The sequence below is a fragment of the Canis lupus genome, chromosome 6 (genome assembly GCF_003254725.2).
Source record: "Canis lupus dingo isolate Sandy chromosome 6, ASM325472v2, whole genome shotgun sequence".
Classification (NCBI taxonomy): Eukaryota; Metazoa; Chordata; class Mammalia; order Carnivora; family Canidae; genus Canis; species Canis lupus.
Genome location: NC_064248.1, coordinates 56,120,354 through 56,137,712, shown reverse-complemented (window position 1 = coordinate 56,137,712; position 17,359 = coordinate 56,120,354). Strand labels below are relative to the sequence as shown.

The 17,359-nt window shown below is 34.3% G+C and overlaps 1 protein-coding gene across 11 annotated transcripts in view; it reads right to left on the bottom strand.

Annotated features, from left to right (window-relative positions):
- Positions 1-17,359, bottom strand: part of EVI5 (ecotropic viral integration site 5) — a 194,883-nt gene that overhangs the window by 116,756 nt on the left and 60,768 nt on the right. For 10 of the 11 annotated variants that reach the window (XM_035718024.2, XM_035718022.2, XM_035718023.2 and 7 more), the window contains 7 exons: positions 14,569-14,758; positions 13,691-13,915; positions 12,849-12,923; positions 6,919-7,044; positions 4,856-4,999; positions 3,660-3,749; positions 3,455-3,552 (listed from right to left, as the gene is read on the bottom strand). In XM_035718024.2, coding sequence (XP_035573917.1) covers positions 3,455-3,552; positions 3,660-3,749; positions 4,856-4,999; positions 6,919-7,044; positions 12,849-12,923; positions 13,691-13,915; positions 14,569-14,758 — 948 coding nt within the window. The remainder of the gene's footprint in view (positions 1-3,454; positions 3,553-3,659; positions 3,750-4,855; positions 5,000-6,918; positions 7,045-12,848; positions 12,924-13,690; positions 13,916-14,568; positions 14,759-17,359) is intronic. The other variant, XM_035718027.2, reaches the window with a different exon arrangement.

The following is a 17,359-nucleotide window of genomic DNA, read 5'->3' as shown; positions in this document are numbered from 1 at the left end:
GAGAGAATTAGGTGGGGATTTGAAAGGGGAGATAGTTACAAAGAGTATTATTGAGACAAGTGATAAAACTTGAACATGCTTTGGGAATTAGGTAATAGTACTGTATCTATATAATTTCCTGATTTCAATTAACTATTAGATTCTGCTAAAAAAAAACAAAACAAAACAAAAAAAAAAAGTCCTTGTTCTTAGGAAGTACACATTCATTCAAGTATTTAAGAAAAAAGGGCACAGCATCTTAACTTACTCTCAAATGGATCCCCTAAAAATGAGTATGGATTTTACTTACATGCACACATATTATTTATAACTCTTAAAAGGTTTAAAAATATACCAAAATGAAATTACAACAAAAAAACAAAGCCTAAGAATGATTGCTTGCAAATTTCTTGTCTTAAAGGAACCTCTGAGCCTTTGTACATATTACTTTTCTGCCTAAAATGCCCACCTTCTCTTCACCTTGTCAACCTCCACCTACTCTTCTAGACAACAAAAAGAGTGAAATTTTAAAATAAGGTGATGTCACTTTTGTCAAAATTCTCTAATGCCTTCCCTCAGACTTATATAAGTCTGGTCCCTGAGGAGATCAGTATGTCCAAAAGAACTTTACAATAGTGAAAATGTTCTAGATCTGTGAGTCTAATATGGTAGCCACTAGCCAAATATAAGTGACAATGGGCATTTGAAAAGTGGCTAATATAACAGATGAATTAAATCCTCAGTTTTAAAAATTTTAGTAGATACATGTAGGTAGTAACTACCTTATAAAAAAATCCCAGCTTTAAAAAAAAAAAAAAAAAAAAATTCCCAGCTTTAAATATCCTTTGCTCTCTACTATGTTTTAGATTTCATTAGCCAACATACTCCTATTTGCCTACACTACAGTCACGTTGGCTTTTTGCTGTCCTTTAAACATATCAATCATATTCTAGCTTCAGTCATCATTACATTTACTTTACTATCAACATGGAATACAATCACATGGTTCACTCTCAATTTTCTCAAGTATCTGCTCGAATGGAACCTTATCAATTTATGTTCTATCCTTGAGTGCTATACCTAAAATAGCACTCCATCACTCTATGTCCTTCATCCTGCTTTTCTCTACTGAATATTGGAGTGAAATGTCATAAGATCCGTAATTTACTTTCAAATAAAATAGAATTTTATCTAATAATGTAGATGAAGTAAATGACAAAGTATTAATGTTGCACTATATTGTATGCCTGAAACTAATATAACACTGTGTTAATTACACTAGAATTAATTTTTTAAAAGATTTTATTTATTTATTCATGAGAGACACACAAAGAGAGAGAGAGAAAGAGTGAGAGGCAGGGACACAGGCAAAGGGAGAAGCAGGCTCCATGCAGGGAGTCCGACATGGGACTCGATCCCGGATCTCCAGGATCAGGCTCTGGGCTGAAGGCGGCGCTAAACCGCTGAGCCACCTGAGCTGCCCTAGAATTAAAATTTTTAAGAAGATAAATATTAACTGTTTAATCTAGATGATAAGCATATGGGTATTTACTATTCCATTATGTCTCTGTGTATTTGAAAAATGTCCCAAATGGAAAAAAAATAGCAGATGAAATATGATCTGAAGCTAATAAATAAATTATTCTTTCCTTCACAATTAAATTTCATAAAAAGAGAATGAAATGCTATGTTGAGGTCAGTTTTGTTTTGACGCTTATAAGTCAGAAATCAAAAATACCTTTGTACATTGAAGAAAATGAAACAGAAAGAAGGGATGAAGATAAAAGTAGAAACAACTAGTTCAGCAAAGACCTGGAAGAGATGGAAATAACATACTGAATTAGCATTGTATAGGAATAGAAATACTATATTCTGAAAAGGGAAGAAAAGAAATATGGCTAATTCTGCAAGCTGCAAATTATAGGAGAAAAAGTTCAGAGAGCTTGAAAAATGATGGCTGATGAATTAATTAACAAGCAAAATAACCTGCCAAAGAGTTAGGGCAAAAATGGGGACACAATCTAGGGAAATGGCAAAGTTTGAAATAATCACCATGGGGAATGGGAGAATTAATCAAGGTCAATAAAAATACACATGAAATGGCAAAGAGATACAATTTACTGCCAGTAACCTGTTTATGCAATTTTCTCCAGCACTTGACTACATGAATACAGGGTACAAAACATAGAGGTATACTTATTTGGATCAGAAGAAGGCTATCTAACATCAGAGTAGAGATCTTAAAGTTGAACAGAGACATCATATGAGTACGAATGAAAGAACTAGGGTGTCAGAAGTTTGATAAGTATAGAGAATAAAATTTCAGAAATGGGATTATACTGGTGATAAAATCTAAAAGGAAAATCAATTATGTTGTTTTCTGTAATTAAAATACAATAAATTCTATTCTTGGCTAGTGTGATTTAAATCTGGTTTTACCAAGAGCTGAAAGTTGATATGGCTCCTAAAGGTTTTATCAATTATAGAAGGGAATAGCTTTTTGGTCAATAATGTCTCAACATTATGATGTAATGTGATTTAGAAATTTCACAAGTTAAATAAATAAGTTAAATATTAGTGAAAGCTCATAAATTTGCTTGTTTTTGCAAATTAGAGCTAATTTTAATAACTTCACAAGTTATTTATTAATACTAGTGAAAGCTCATAAATTTGCTTGTTTTTGCAAATTAGAGCTAATTTTAATAACATAATTCTCACTTATATACTTTCTGGGGTAGGAACATCCATGGGAGTATGTAAGAGATATGAATGTAATTTTGTTACAACAGTGAAGATACTGAGAACTGTTAAAATATAGTATTGCTATCATTTTAAAGTATCTTGTACCATAGAAACTAGTGTCAGGAGTGGTAACTATGATCTCTGGCTAAGATTTATCTAAATATCGGAGGCTGGAAGACCAACAGCTATCATTCTTAATTATCTTTATCACATTTCAAAAAATTAATCCTTGGGATTTCCTTGAACTTCCATTAAAAACATATCAAGAAAAGCTTTATTCAAAAATAATTCACAATAAACAAAAACTTAAATTCTCAATCTATACCTCATGCCTATCTTGTTGGTTAGACTAATCCTGAACTTAAGTGACACTCTGGAGTTGAGCATAAAAGAATGTCAGTGAAGTGGATCACACTACAGAAGTAGTTTTCAAAGTAAGAGCACACTCACGTATATACATTTACCAGGTTCCTAATTCCAGTCAATGTGGAATGGGAAAGGGCAGTTTTATAGGTAATACATAATGGTCCCAAGCACCAATACTAAGAGAAGTATGAAATTACAACATTAAATTTATGTTACCACAAACCAACACCATGAACTAAAATGCTACAGTTCTATGAACTGAGGAAGAAAACTGCACTTATCACTGGACTGTTTTGACACTTCTATTTAATCTCCTATATGCTTCAACAAACACTCATGACTAAAAATCAAAATATAAAATACTTACTTTTTCATTTTTTTTGAGTTATATTTGACTTGGTAAGCTGCCTGGATTAATTTGTCTGGTCCACCATCAAACTGATGTGGAATGACCTTCTGAAAGTGCTAATAAAACACAAAAAAGGAAAGCATAAGAACTACTTAGTGTTGCTTATTATTAACTAATTGGCAGTAATATCTAAACACACTCAAGAAATCATGAACTGACCTACCTGTAACATCCCTTCCATGTCAAGTTGCATCAGTTCTGCCTGATTCATTTGAAGAAGTGCTAATCCTACTCGAAACACTATTTCTAAACCCTGTGGAAACACATTTTAAAGCCAAATTTGTCTTACTCTGCCATTGACAAAAAATAATCATTCAAAAGTACAGCACGGTAAACATTTAGTGATCTTACTAGAAATTGGCAAATTTTGTAAAAAGTCAGATAGCAAATATTTTAGGCTTTGTGGGCTATTTGGTTACTATCACAAATACTCAACTCTGCCACTAAGCCCAAAAGCAGACAGAGATAACACAACAAATGGGCATGGCTATGTTCCAAGAAAACTTTATGTACAAAAATAAGTGGTAGGACAGATTTGGTACCTGAAAACAGGGTGGTCAGTACATGAATCACAGTTTGCTGGCTCCAAACTAATTTAACTAGGTAATAGAATAAACTAATCTTCCCCAGATCTAATTAATAACAATGAACACTGGGTTTGATTAAGAATTTGTTTGTGTGTTTTTTTGTTTATTCATTTATAAGTTCTATGCCCAACATGGCTTGAACTCACAACCCTGAGATCAAGAGTCACATGCTCTCTCAAGCTGAGCCAGGCAGCCACCCCCTGATTAAGATGTTATTAACAATAATAATACTTCCAGGTGCTACCATTCATTGCCTAACCTTGCCTTCCTACCTTATCATCCAAAACACAGAATAAAAGACAAAGGATAACTACAACATGACAATGACAATTAAAAGGACTACCTGCAATATATTCATGGAATAGAAGAAACTTAATTATACATTCATTACTTCTTCCTCTTTGGGTAACAGATGCAGTGCAATAATATTAACTATAAGGCAAATTTCACTTCTCACTAATTCTCACTGAATCATTCAGGAAGTGATACAGAGGTTTGCTTGAGTGTGAGCTCCAGATTTTGACAGCCTGTATTTGAACAACAGTTACTACACTACTACTACATGCTATGTGTCCACAGACAAACTATTTAACATTCCTTGAAGTCTCAGCTTCCTTATCTAACATCCATTAAACATACTGACAGGTTTAAAGGAGAATATCCGTATGAGTAGTTTAGTATGGAACACATGGATCTCCTTTATTTTCTCCTCAATGTCCTGCTCTAACGATTAACCCAATGATTACTCTGCTCAGCTTGCCCATTAGCTTACCTCAGACATAAAGATATCAAATATTCTTGTTGCAATTGGTAATGGAAAAGTAGTAAGAAAGATAGTCAGAAACCAAGATGATGCATACATTGAGGTATGAAAACTCTGAGACTGAAAATGTACAAAGAGCTCTGGAAGATGCTCCTAAAGAGAAGAAAATAATTAATTAAAACATAATAAAATTGAACATTTTAAACCAGATTACTGTGTATATATTAGAAAAGACTTTATCAAACACAAAGATCAGGCATCAATTATGATGTTGAAATTGATATTCAGGATGATGGTTACTATCAGGGAAGGGAAGAAGGGGAAAAGGATGTAGAGTTGGAAATTAGGCTGTATCTGTAACATTAATTAATAAAAATAACATTTAAAACAAGTAAATAAACTTTAATATTTGCTTAATCATGTTGGTGGAAACACCAGTGTCTAGTATTTTTAATACTTTTCTATAAACTATAATAATTACAAAATTTTTTTTATTTTATTTTTTAAGATTTTATTTATTTATTAGAGACACACACAGAGACAGAGAGAGACAGAGAGATACACAGAGAAAGAGAGAGAGAGAGAGAGGACAGGCAAAAGGAGAAGCAGGCTCCATGCAGGGAGCCCGAAACAGGACTCTATCCCAGGTCTCCAGGATCATGCCCTGGGCTGAAGGTGGCGCTAAGCTGCCGAACTGGCTGCCCTCCAAAAAAATTGTAAAGGAAAGAAATGCTATGCTGAAACACTTTCAGGTGCTATCTATCCTACCTTTTCGTCCAAAATACACATGCTCCCTCAATTCTAGTAATTCAAAACATAAATGACACATTGAACTGAAAATAAACCAAGAAAGATTAAGGTTGGTTAAAACAAGCCTACAGGGGTGCCTGAGTGACAAGTCTCAGTCAGTTAAGCATCTGCCTTTAGCTCAGGTTATGATCTCGGGGTCCTGGGATTGAGCCCCACATAGGGCTCCCTACCTACTTGGCAGGAAGTCTACTTCTCTCTCTTTACCTCTGCTCCTCCTCTCCTCATGTCCTCTCTCTCTCTCAAATAAATAAAATCTTTAAAAAAAAAGCCTACTATTTCAGAAAGAAAAATTTAAGAATCATCTCAAGACTTTATCTTCTCTTTTTTTTTTAAAAATATGTGCAAACACACAAAAAAAAAATGTGCAAACACTTTGCATATCCCTTTTTTCCCACTACACATACAAAAGATAAAGGATTTTAAAATTCTTGCAGGTAAGGCTGCCAGGAAAAGGAGACTTGTAAAATTGGCTCTTATGTCAGCTGAATCATTAACCTATATTCTTAAGTTCTGCTTATCTAATTGAAATTTAAGTATATGAAAATACACTATTATATTAAAGGACAATATAGTAAACTATATATATGTGTGTGTGTGTGTGTCTACTATATATATACTATGTATATGTATTATTATATATGAATTAGTTAATACAATATGTATTAGTTTACTACATATAAATATATAAATTAACTCCAGAAAGGTAAAATATTACAAAGAATATTTTTCATTTGATTTTGATTCCTCTGCTCTTCTCTACACCCTCACACTAGACTCTCAGTCTTAAACTAGGAACATAAAAGCCTTATTTTAAGAACAGATTACAGGCTAGCAAAAAAGTGAGATAAAAAAAGAAAGGCAGGAGAGAGGACTGAAAGAACCAGAACAGACAAGTCTCAAAGGAAATGAACTGATGTCAGTGTCATAATGTCAGGAGCTCCTATAAGAGCACAGTCTATATAACAATAGAATACAATAGGGCATAAAGGGGAAACTCATGCATTCAGGCAATGTGGTTGTGACAGATTAGGCACAAATGCATAAAGTTTGAATATGAGAACGGCAGTCGAGTTCCAGACTGTGATCTACTTGTAAACAGTAACTGGGAAGTAGGTCTAAATTGTGTTAACCAATGAATGATCATGTGATTAAAACACTGATTTTTCAATTGCTATAACACTTTAAACATTAAGTTTACTTAGTCATCACTCAAACCAAGATGACAAAAATTCACAATATGCCTGTGAATACTACAATTTTACCTGTATCATGCATTCAAACTGGTACATACAAAGGCCCAATTCTGCCATACTTGGTTTAAAAAGTTCACGAAGTCTATAATCTTGCATTAATTTAACAAATACACAGAAAGCTTCTTCTTCTGGCATCTACATTAGAAGGGGGGGGGGAAGCAATATAGGTTAATGTTCTGTGATATACAAATAAGCTAAATTCTATTTAAACTAAGTACCCTTCCAACGAGAAATACAGTTTTGAGAGGCCATGTGATACAACGTTAAGCACACTGAACCTGGAATCAAAAGGTTCTGATCTCCTATTCTCAGAATGAAAAGTTAAACAACTCTTATAACCTCTGAGACTAACTGTCTCACTTGCCTGATTCATGAATTCAATAAATCAATATTCAGTTAGAGCCAGATACTTCTGTTTTTCTGGGTATATACCACTGAACAAAATAAACACTCTACTCTCATGAAACCTGAACATCCTACTGAGGGGAGATAGACAATACATGTAATAAACCAATTCATATGTATGCCTAATGGTTTTGAGTACTATGGAAATAAAATAGAGTAGGGTAACAGGAAATGCTGGGGAGATACATTATTTATGTAGGTAGGTTAGGGCAAGTCCCTTGATAAGGGAGCATTTCAACAGAGTACTAAAGAAAATAAGTGAGCAATTGAGGAAAGAGTAGTCCTGGGAGAAGGAATAATATAAGGCCTTTAAGTAGAATCACAATTGGCATGCTCAAGCAACAGCAAACAAGAGACTACTAATTAGGAGGAATTCTACAAGGGGTGGTTAGGTTATGAAGGAGAAATACAGGGAACCAGAATACATAGGGTTTTAGAAGTCACTGTAAGGATTTGGGCTTTTACCTTACATGAAATGGGAAAACTTTCAACAGTTCTGAGCAAAAATGATATGATACAGCGTAAGTATTTTTAAACACACACACATAAAATAAGTTTTCAAAGAATCTGTAAGCAAGGTTTAAAAGTACCAATTTCAAATTTTATGTATAACTCACAAAAAAAAAACTATATCAAATAAGATAATGAATGTAAGAGCTCTTAAAAGAGCTCACAGATATTCAGAACATTTGCTAATTTTCCAATGCTCATTTACTCACATTATATCAAGGTGTTTTAAAAGAGGAAACCTAAGTCTCTCTAGGTAGTTTTCTTACTAAAGACTGCTAATTACATTTCTCCTGGTCTTGCCACAGCCATGGATAGAAGTGTTACTGTTGGTAAAACCTGTACTTCCTTCTTCCCAAAACATATAGCCACAATTCTGCCTTGGAGACCATTCTTATCAATCCCATCATTCCCATTAATTTATTTCACTGCAAGAAGCCCAAGAACCCAGAACTCTCATTTCATGTGGTTCTACTGCTCTTTAATCTAACCCCATATCCAGCCTTCCCTATACCTTTTCCATAGCACTTTCTGGAACTCATAACCTGGCATCAACAAAATATCCTAACTAGATCCTCAATCTCTTTACCAAATGTTCTTTCATCTTTTTCCTCTAACTGAATCTTGTCTCCCCTAAGATGGCTGTTTCCTTTCCCATCTCATTGGAAGAAACCAGGAAATAGGTATATGCCCTTCCTTGGACCTTGCTGACTCATCGTCATTGCAATGACTCCCTCTTCTCTCTGAAACAGGTACTTGTGGGTATTACTTACTACTTCTCTTTTTTGTAGTAACTTTTAGGTCACGTACCCAAACCCCACTCATTTTCATGAGGACTAATGCCCTGGCCTAGCAGATCTTTGCCTTCCTTTCTTCCAGTGATCCCTGCTCAGGCTCTAGAGCCACACCACTTAAGATTCAAAGTCCACTTAATAGCTATGTGACCTTCAGCAAATTAACCTCTCTATTGCTCAGTTTCAACATACATCAAATGGGTAAAATAACAGCACTTAATTTCACAGTGTTATGATGAAGATTAATACACAAGGAGTATATATGACTTGCAAGTCTATCACTCATTTATACCACATTACCTTTTTTCTGTTCCCAGCTCTTTTGTGTGGTCTTTGCTATATTTATTCACTCATTTAAATCCACAATTGCACGTCTTTCTCTCTCAGTAATAATAATTCCAACTGAAAAACTCCACCCTTGAATAAATCCAACTCTACAACTACATTTAGGCAGGAGAAAGTGGCTGGATAAAAACAAAACATTTAACCATGCTGGCTGGTCTCACTTTGAATTCTGTGGGCCTTTAATGCTTCTGGTATATTTTATTTCCCTACTTCAATCACTCTCATTCTCCTAGGCCACCATTTCAAACTTTCTTCTCTGTCTTCAAGCTTCCATTACCTCCTTCCCACCAACTCTAAGTTAATGATCTTATTGGTATTTCAGTTTTTTAAAAATTAGAAGCAATTACAACAGAATTTTCCCATTCTCACCTCACCACAATACCATTCTACCTGCATCTGCAACCATTTTATAGCCCCCAGTCTCTCTCTTCTATTGGCCTGAACTTTTAGTTCTGGTCTCATATTTCCAACTACCCTACTTATACTTCCATTGGGATGTCCAAAAGACATCTCAAACCACTCCTAGTTTCCTACCTGCCATTCTTTGCCCAAACTTCCACTCAAAACCTTTATGCATCATCACTGTCTCCTTTCTCTTTTACTACACATCCAATCTATCAGTAACTCCTGTTGGCTCTAAATTCAAATTATTTCAAGAATCAACCACTTCTGACCAGAGATACCTAGTCCAAACCACCATCAAAAGAGCAGTCCATTGTCTGGACAATTCCAAGAACCTCTTCACGGATGTGGGAAGCAAAAGTGGAAGAAAAGTCTTTCCATTCCATCCCACTGACAAGTCCTTGAAACAGGCAAAGTGACATTCCTCCAGGAACTCAGCTGTCTCAATGTTAATAATTCGCTAAGGGCAAAGGCAATCTTAGCCTGACCCCAGAATTCTGTAAGTCTACTTTGACAAATAAAAAGTCCTTTGGAAACTTCCTTTATCTCTACCTTCCCAGATACATGTTGGCAATCATCCCCCAAGCATATGACCGACCCACCAATACATATCTAAAGGGTCTCATGACTAAGGTTTCATTAGGCAGTAATAAATGACCTTTTCCCAACCATAACTAGCTCCATCAAAGTCCTGGAAACCCTGTTTTCAAAATTCCTTGGAGACCTACACTATCCCTAACCCCCTCCCAACTTGAAAGTACAGAATAGGCCACTCCTCATGAACCCAGTACAGCTCTTTCTGCACATGGTCCTGTCCCCATGCTTTAATAAAACCACCTTTTTGCCCCAGACATCTCAAGAATTCTTTCTTGGTCATCAGCTTTGAATCCAGTATCTTTCCTACATCATTTATGGGTCTCTCTACCACCTTCCTATGTTTCCTTCCCAACTGTCTGTTCCCCATCAGCATGGAGCTGCAAAGTGATCCTTTCAAAGCATGAATTAGACAATTTCACTCTACTGCTCAAAACACTCTAGTAGCCTGTCATATCGTCAGTAAAAGCCAAAATCCTTACAAGGCCCTACATTATATGACACCTTACTATTTCTCTAACCTCTTCTACCACTACCTTTCCCTTTCCATTCCATCCCTACCACCCCTCATTCTAGTCACAGTGAGGATGAATAAATTTTTTGTCTTATAAGAATTTCTTCTCTTCTGAACATTATCAAAAAAGTTCATTCCCTCCCTCCTCTGCAATAGCACTGATATGGGAACTGACAATATTTTTTAAAAAGTTGAAGTAACTGAATAAAAGAAAAAAAAATCATTGGGTCCTTCTCAAGAAGACTGAAACAATGGTCACAAAACAAAAAGTGTGATACCAAGGAAAATATAAATATGAAGAACAATCACCCAGTTGTTTTATAGCCACTCCTTTCTATTAAAAATCTGGGCACCGAATCTTAGAGCTGCTACATATTTTCTCTATGACACTGACTTAATGAGAATCCATGCCTTTTGCAAAGGTCTAAAGGAGACAAAACCCACCTAATTTTATAGGAGTATTAAGATATACACCAAACATATATCCAGCACTTGTAGCTATTTTTAAAAACATGTATTAAAAAAATGTATTAATTAAGCTAACTTTGCAAAATTTTTTCTCAGACTCTGAGTTATTTTGCCAAGCTAACATGTGGGAGGCAATATAACACACAGCATTAAAGAATATACTTTAAAAACAAAGAGAGGGAGCTTTTGAATCTGGCTGCACCAAATTTTCTAGTTTATGGCCCTGGGCTAGAAAATTATTATATGGTAATATATTAGCTGCCATTGATAATTCTAGCTAAGGAAATTAATCATTAAATAAAAATACTGCTACCAGCATTGCCTACACTATCCTGAAGAAAAATGTAATGGCCCCTTAGGATTCATACAGGCCTAGCTCTGCAGTTATGAGATTCCTAACTCAAGTAACGAAAATCTGTTCTTTAAATGCTTAACAGAAATAAATACTGAAAGGGTATTTTGAAGCTAATTTAGAAAGTAAGAAGAATAGAATTATGAAAAAAAAAATCACTGGATTGATAATAGGAATGCTTGAGAGTTCAGTAGTAAAAACCCTACTGAATACAAATTAGGAAAAATCACAACTGTGCAAAGCTGTTATACCTCAACAAATATAGTTTTGTTTTTATTATTACAATCCAATGTCACCTAGAAATGGAAAGTTATCTTACAACAATCGGTAGTAGTTATGTTATAAAACAAAATAAAAATCTGTCACTCTTATTAATCTTATTAATCTGTCACCAGTGTCTCTGACATCAGGTTTTTGCTACTCAGAAAAGTAGTTTGATAGTTACAGAGGTTTAAAACTCAGGCAGAACTGCTGGGAAATTGAAGCAAAGCAAGGGGAAACAGTTTCAGGTTCCTACTCTGCTTTTATCTACCAAGAAGAGTGATCTTGGGCAAGTCACTGAACTTTGACTGCATGTCTACTATGTGGCAAACACCATGCTAGATTTTTACATTTATTATTTCATATGACCTCACAATGCATTGGAAAGTAGACAGTATTATCTAATTAAGGCTCAAAGAGAGATTAAATAATCTAGCCCACATTCACAAAACTCAGTGTAGTACTGAGGTACTGAGATACAAAAAACCAACATACATACATACATATATATACATGAGTATCATATATATATATATATATATATGATACTGGGTTCAAAGCTGATGACTATGTGTGTGTGTGTGTGTGTGTGTATGAATGACTCAAATCAAGCTATCTCCAAGGTTTCTCTTCAGACTATATTTTAGTCTGAGAATCATATAGAATACAATAGACTTTAAAAAAAATTTCAACAAAGGTGAAGAGAAAACACTATTAGTCAATTCCCTTAATTCAATTTATAAACTGAGGATCTGTTCATGACTTCTAAAAACATCCCTCCCAAACCCACTCCAAATTAGTTGCTGCTAATAGAAATATAGGTTATATCTTCAGGACAATAAAAATAATTGAGTACCTATATTTTAGAGCCTATATAACAAGATAGGCGTAACAAGCCCTCAAATCTATGACAACCAATCTTTCTGTGTAAATTTCAAATATGGATGCTATAAACAAGATTTTCATACCAACACTTCAATCATGTCCTCCTTGGATGAGAAAAGATTAGTCTTTATTAAATATTAACATATAATTTAAGATTTAAAAGTAGATACAGGCTTTAGTGGGATATTATGGCCACAATGAAACTGACATTTCATTTAGTGGCAGGATATTATTGCATATGTTATTTTCAACACTTTTAATATTTTCAAGTGCAAACTAAATATCCCTATTTAAATTATGCCTAGGGAAAAATTTCTAGTATCAAACAATAAAAACAAGTTTGATTTTTAAATTCACCAACCCAACTTCAATAAAGAACTTAATCAGACACTTAATACTTATACTAACTTACCTGCATAAGCAACAATCCAACTATAAAAGCACTTCCTTGACAGTAACCAACCTCACGATCCACTAAAGAATATGCCTAAAAAGTAAAAAATGTTCAGAAGACTTTAACATGCTATATTAATATCTTCCTTCTCTAAACACCTAAAAATATAGAGTGGAGTAAAGACCATTTATTTTTTAGAAAAGCTTTTGCTTGCTGGTTGTAGAGGTTATCCTATAAGTGTTTAAAAAGTAGGTGATTTATTACATAAATTTTTTTTTTTACAATTTCCCAATTAGAAACTGAGAGCTCCTAAGGACAAGAAAATAAATCAGTGAAGTAACAAATCTTATAAAATGTTTACCTGAGGTAAAACCAGAGTAAGGTTAAGGTAAAGCATTGGAAAAACTGAAATGGTTTAAGAAGAAATTAACATTTCACAGAAGTAGTTGAAAGGGAAAGGAATTATGAGAAGAAAAAAGGCAATATTGAAAGAAAAAATGACAATGGCACACACTTTTAAGAGCTAAGAGCTTTTAGCAGTATTTGGCCACAGTAAGCAGAAAACTTTGTTCCTAGATTATGGAACTCACATAAGATAAATGATCCATTTTCATAAAGGATCTTTCTATGGTGTATATTGATTTATAGGCTATTTGATTTTAACCAACTAATACCAAGCAAAGGGATGAATTTTGTAAGTTCTCCAAAATGAACAGTAATGTAGCACTAAAATTAAAGCAGAAATTATTCTAATGACAAATTTCTGAAAAAGAAACTTGTGGTGAAGGTTCATGCTTCACTATATGTATAATTTCAGCCTCCTGAGAATTCACTTCAAAAAATGAATAAATAAAACTTACCTTCATTACATTAAATAAAACCTCCTGTCCAAGGCTATCTTTTTCCTTAAAAAAATTGTGTTCAGGATAAGTTCTAGCAATGTCCCTTCGGATCAATTTTTCACACGGTGAGGTCATTTTCAAGAGTTCTGAATACTGATCCTTAATTGGCATACTTTGTGCGCTACATAAAAGTTGCCAAACTATTGCTCTAAAGTGGTGGGGTATCCCTTTACGAACAAGCTCCTAAAAATAAAAAGATAAAATTTTTAAAATGAACCATTTAAGTCTCCTACCTTAAAAGCCATCAAAGACATATTGGGGGTTGGAATGGAATGGAACACTTTATCAAATTTATAATTTACAAAGCTACCCTTAATACTAGGGAACCTTTTAACCAAGGCTAAGACTTGGCCCTTGAGTGTGTCCTATTCTGGTCAGGAGGCTACAATACCATGGATAAATTCTTGGCATTTCTCCCAAAGTATGGCCTCTAAAGCTATTAAGGAAGGAATTGATAATCTGCAGAGCTGTGAATGAAAGCACAATAACCACTAACTATCAAAGAGGTGTTTCAGGCCAAAAAAAAAAAAAAAGTAAAATACTAATAATTCAAAGATGCTGGGTATTATAACTTCATTCCTGAATATAAAAAAATGCAAAAATTTAATTTCTAAAATAATTTTCAGCTATATATTTCTGCCATTAGGAGACACTTATAAAAACTGGTATCTACAAATCAAAACTTTTATAGGCACAAATAAATGAAAACATATAAAGCAGAGCTCTTTATTATAGCACTTGGAAAGTATTAGAATCTGATTTTTAAAAATCTATTAACTCATGCCTTGATGCCCCTTTGGGATAAGAGGAAGAACTTCAAGAAAGAATATGAATACCTTAACTTGCTTTTCCTTTTTTTTGCGTACATCTTCCCATTCATTTACAATTCTTCCCCAAAGAATCCAAGAATCTTCTTCAAGGTGGCTGAGGTTGCTAGAGGCTGATGAACTTGATACAAGGGAGGAGCCGCTGTTTCTTCTTGACCCATTTACAGATCTTAAAGACTTACTATCCGTCTCTAACAATCTAAAACATAATTAAAAATTGCTCAAGATCTAATTTCACAGTGATACCAGATGAAGTAATGATGATACTTAGAGCTGCACTATAGCCATGGTTTTAGAATATATACAATTTCAATAATCTTCTTGGCATCTATAAAATTACTGCTATATTTTTTTCATCTAAGAATGGCAATTTCAAAAACTTTTTAAAGACTTTGAGAGATAGGGAGAGGGGCAAAGAGAGAGGGAAGGAAAAAGAACCTCAAACAGACTTCTGCACTGAGTGCAGACTCTGTCTGACACAAGGCTCAATCTCACATCCCTGAGGTCATGACCTGACCCAAAACCAAGAGTTAGATGCCTGACTGAGCCATCAGGTGCCCCAAATTTCAAAACTTGATAGTAAATTATGTGAAATATTTTAGTGCTATTAGTCCCAACATAATTTCCCTTCATCTCACTAAAAAATACAAATTAGAAGAAATTCGGTGAGAAAAGTAGTTGGGAGGGCTTCAGAAATAAAGAAACTACAGTTGGAACAGGTATAACAAATTTTATGAAAGAACTAATCCTAACATGTTTAGAATGTGTCGTAGGCTAAAAAAAAGCAAGGCAGGGCCATACAAATCACCCAAAAAGACCACTTCTTTTTTCACTTTTCTCTACCCACGTATAAATCTGCCCCCCAAAGTGTTTTTGTTTGGCCATACAGTGTTTGTATAAACTGAACAATTATTAATATTAAATTGGAATATTTTACTTGTTTATATACACATATATTCATATTTATTTACAACTCTGGGGATTCTGTTGAAAAATAAAAAGATAGGACAAAACCAGGCCCATATTCCTGCACAGGAACAACAAGGTATAGCAGAGTAGGTGCTTCACTCTTTAGATGGAGTACTTTAACCCATTCAGTCTCCATAGTCTCTACTATTTTTTTTTAAGATTTTATTTTATTTATTCATGAGAGACAGAGAGAGAGAGTGAGAGGCAGAGACATAGCAGGCTTTAAGGAGCCTGATGTAGGACTCAATCCCGGGAGTCTGGGATCATGCTCTGAGTCAAAGGCAGACACGCTCAACTACTGAGCCACCCAGGGATCACGATAATCCCTACTATCTCCCAAAAACTCAGGCAACTAACAGCTGTTATTTATCATTGGGTTTGCACTCTCAAAGTGAGACCTCTTCACTCTTAAGGCTCTATCACCTTTATATTTCCTTATCTGTTGAAAGATGAATTAAGATAATTTCAGAGATCAAGTCCATGACTCATCACATCAAATCCATGATTTCTTTCATAAAGAAACAGACTATCAAGAAAGGTTGGGAAATGTGGCTTCATCACTATAAAGATGTAAATTACATGTCATTCAAATAAGAACCCTCAAAGATCTATTTGTGTTTTTAACATGGCTACTATATACTTCCAGTAATTTCTTGAGAAAGTCATCTGCTTAGGATACAAGAAATGCTCCCAATAGTAATTTAAGATAAATAAAAACTAATAAAGAAACATATATGTCAAATTCTACTGAATAGACTATAGAAATACCCTTTGTGTGGGAGATTTTTTTTTAAGTATTTTTTAAATTTTGATTTATTTATGATAGTCACAGAGAGAGAGAGAGAGAGAGAGAGAGAGGCAGAGACATAGGCAGAGGGAGAAGCAGGCTCCATGCACCGGGAGCCCGACGTGGGATTCAATCACGGGTCTCCAGGATCGCGCCCTGGGCCAAAGGCAGGCGCCAAACTGCTGCGCCACCCAGGGATCTCCTTGTGTGGGAGATTTATAACTTAATCATCCTTTTGTTCCTGACAGGATTTAGCTCAGTGCAAAGTACATTAAATACTGAGTTAAAATAAAATCAAAATCTCCATATTAAAAAAAACTTCAAATCCCAAATCTGTCATATTCAATAATAAAACACAATAACATAAACTGAACAAATTCTATTCTTATTTATGGGATAATTTATTTCCATTGCAACAATAATTTATATAAAATATCTCAAATGTTGCTAGAAACAGAAAAATTAAGGGTCAAACTATTTGCTATAAATATTCTTTATTAGAAAAAATAATTAATGATGGTGTTTACTTAACTACTGTTTTTTCCATAGATATTACTTCAGTAAGTCCACAATATATCTTAGGGAAAAAATTAGTCTACCTATGTAAGTACTTTTATGTATGAGTCTAATCCCTCTGAATTCTAAATAGTATAGAAAAACAAACTTTACTTAAATAACTTGAGCCAAAGTTCTTTATTTCAGTTAATTATTCATTAAGTGCTTGTTATATGCCAAGTAATTTAATTACTGCACTACCATCAATAGAGACATGTAGTTAAAAAGGAAATACTGGTATTTCCTAAGCTAAACATAAGTTTGAGATACAAAGGAAGTATAGATGAAAAAGTCCCTAAACAGAAGGCTTTTAGAGAGTTAGAAAGGTCTCAGATATTGCCAAGTTATAACTTTTGGTGTAAGCAGGAATGCCAGGTGCAATCATGGGTGTGAGTCAGAAAAGAGGATAAAATAGTTTATCTTCAGAGGACACTGAAATAGGTCCTAAAGGAGAAGAACATGCAGCCAAGAATACTTTATCCAGCAAGG